Source organism: Frankliniella occidentalis, unplaced genomic scaffold, assembly GCF_000697945.3.
Source record: "Frankliniella occidentalis isolate FOCC.00 unplaced genomic scaffold, Focc_3.1 Scaffold3, whole genome shotgun sequence".
In the NCBI taxonomy this organism is placed as follows: domain Eukaryota; kingdom Metazoa; phylum Arthropoda; class Insecta; order Thysanoptera; family Thripidae; genus Frankliniella; species Frankliniella occidentalis.
The window spans coordinates 1,546,460-1,547,899 of NW_026267133.1; the positions used below are offsets into that span (position 1 = coordinate 1,546,460).

At 48.1% G+C, this 1,440-nt stretch overlaps 1 protein-coding gene across 1 annotated transcript in view; it reads left to right on the top strand.

Moving 5' to 3' along the window:
* LOC113206950 (potassium voltage-gated channel protein Shaker) overlaps positions 1-1,440 on the top strand; it is a 36,508-nt gene that overhangs the window by 1,969 nt on the left and 33,099 nt on the right. The window contains exon 2 of the mRNA XM_052266698.1: positions 84-158. Within this exon, the coding sequence (XP_052122658.1) occupies positions 84-158 (75 nt within the window). The remainder of the gene's footprint in view (positions 1-83; positions 159-1,440) is intronic.

Genomic DNA, 1,440 nt, shown 5'->3' on the forward strand with positions numbered 1-1,440 from the left:
CCCCCTTTCCCCTCCCTCTTTAATACTACGTACGTTCACTTGCACAATGTTTCTTACCTTTTCTGTCTTTTCTTCTGTTCCAGGTGAGTCTCGTTATACGAAGCGTTGGGAAACCGGCCTTTTGAAGGAGCTTCAAAGTGATGAGCTGGAAGTTTGTGGTAATGTAATATTTTGAAAATGTGAAGTGTGTTGATACGTTATCTGTCACAACGTCGGGTCTTCAAAATTGCTCGTTATCCTAAGGCGCCGTGGACAGGGGCGATAGGCAAGCCCGCCCGCACTCCTGCGTGCGGTACAGTATACCTACAGAAGTGCGCTGCGTGAAGCAGCCACCTGGTATGATCACGGCAATCTTAAGTACTTTGATCGTGGTGGCCCAACGAAAGCGCCTTGAGGGTAGGCAATCTCAAGACAGTGGTGCCACCGTGGTGCCAACCCACCAGGCGTCATGATCGTCTATAGAGGACCAGCAAGTACAAATGGACTCCACACGCCACCACCAGATCAAGACCAAGATTCCCTCAACTTTCTTGTCAAGTGTACACCAGATTTCCAGGATTGCCAGACTCACGTGACATTTTTGTACCTTTGTTCATAAAACACCTCTAAGCAGGTACGCTCCTACTCTGCATGTGAGCATACACACATTATCGCGTTTGGACCCCAAAATTGAAGATTGTCGAAGATTAACGTAGATTGCCAGGGTTGTTGTGGTAGTTGTACAACAGATTGCAAAAGTTGAGGCCCCTAGCTTTTTATCTGCATCGCGTAACGGCAGCAGGGCAACGCATACCAGAGTGATGTGACGTGGGATCGAGGAGCAGATGTGCAATTTCTAATGCGGACGGTTTTTGCTTGGCTGCCGATATTATTCCCCGATCCATATTCTATGAATTCCCGCATAGTGGCCGGGGAGTGGAGGAGCATGTGGAGGCACCGGTCGGGCGCGATGGGGGTGGGAGGGCCTTAAACAAGCGCTTGTCACGAGAAAAGGTTGATATGCACCACCATGCGATTTTTAATTTTGAATAAACTTAGTAGACGTACCAGACCACATCTTGTGTGACAGGCTTCGTTGTCTGTTATGCTGCGATGCGCCTGCGCCCTTCTACTTCTGGAACCCAAAGGTGCTATGAAGCATTCAGCACAATTTTAAGGGTGGAAAAGAACTTCTGGTGCTTGAATACCTCCACCAAATTCGCTGAAGCACCTTAATTCGGAGGTTTCAGTGTCTTTGGCAGAGGCAATGGAAAGCAATTTCCAAGGTGCTGATTAACATTTGCTGTTCCAGTCGTATATGCCTGTGAGGATGGCGATGGGGAGCCGCCAGTTACTCGGTTCCGGCCAAGAGAATATTTTGTTCTCCGAGCTATTTTCTCAATATCCGTTTCATGTTCGAGTGGATTTTTATCGTTTTCAAAAGGAGGTAACAGTAGCCCC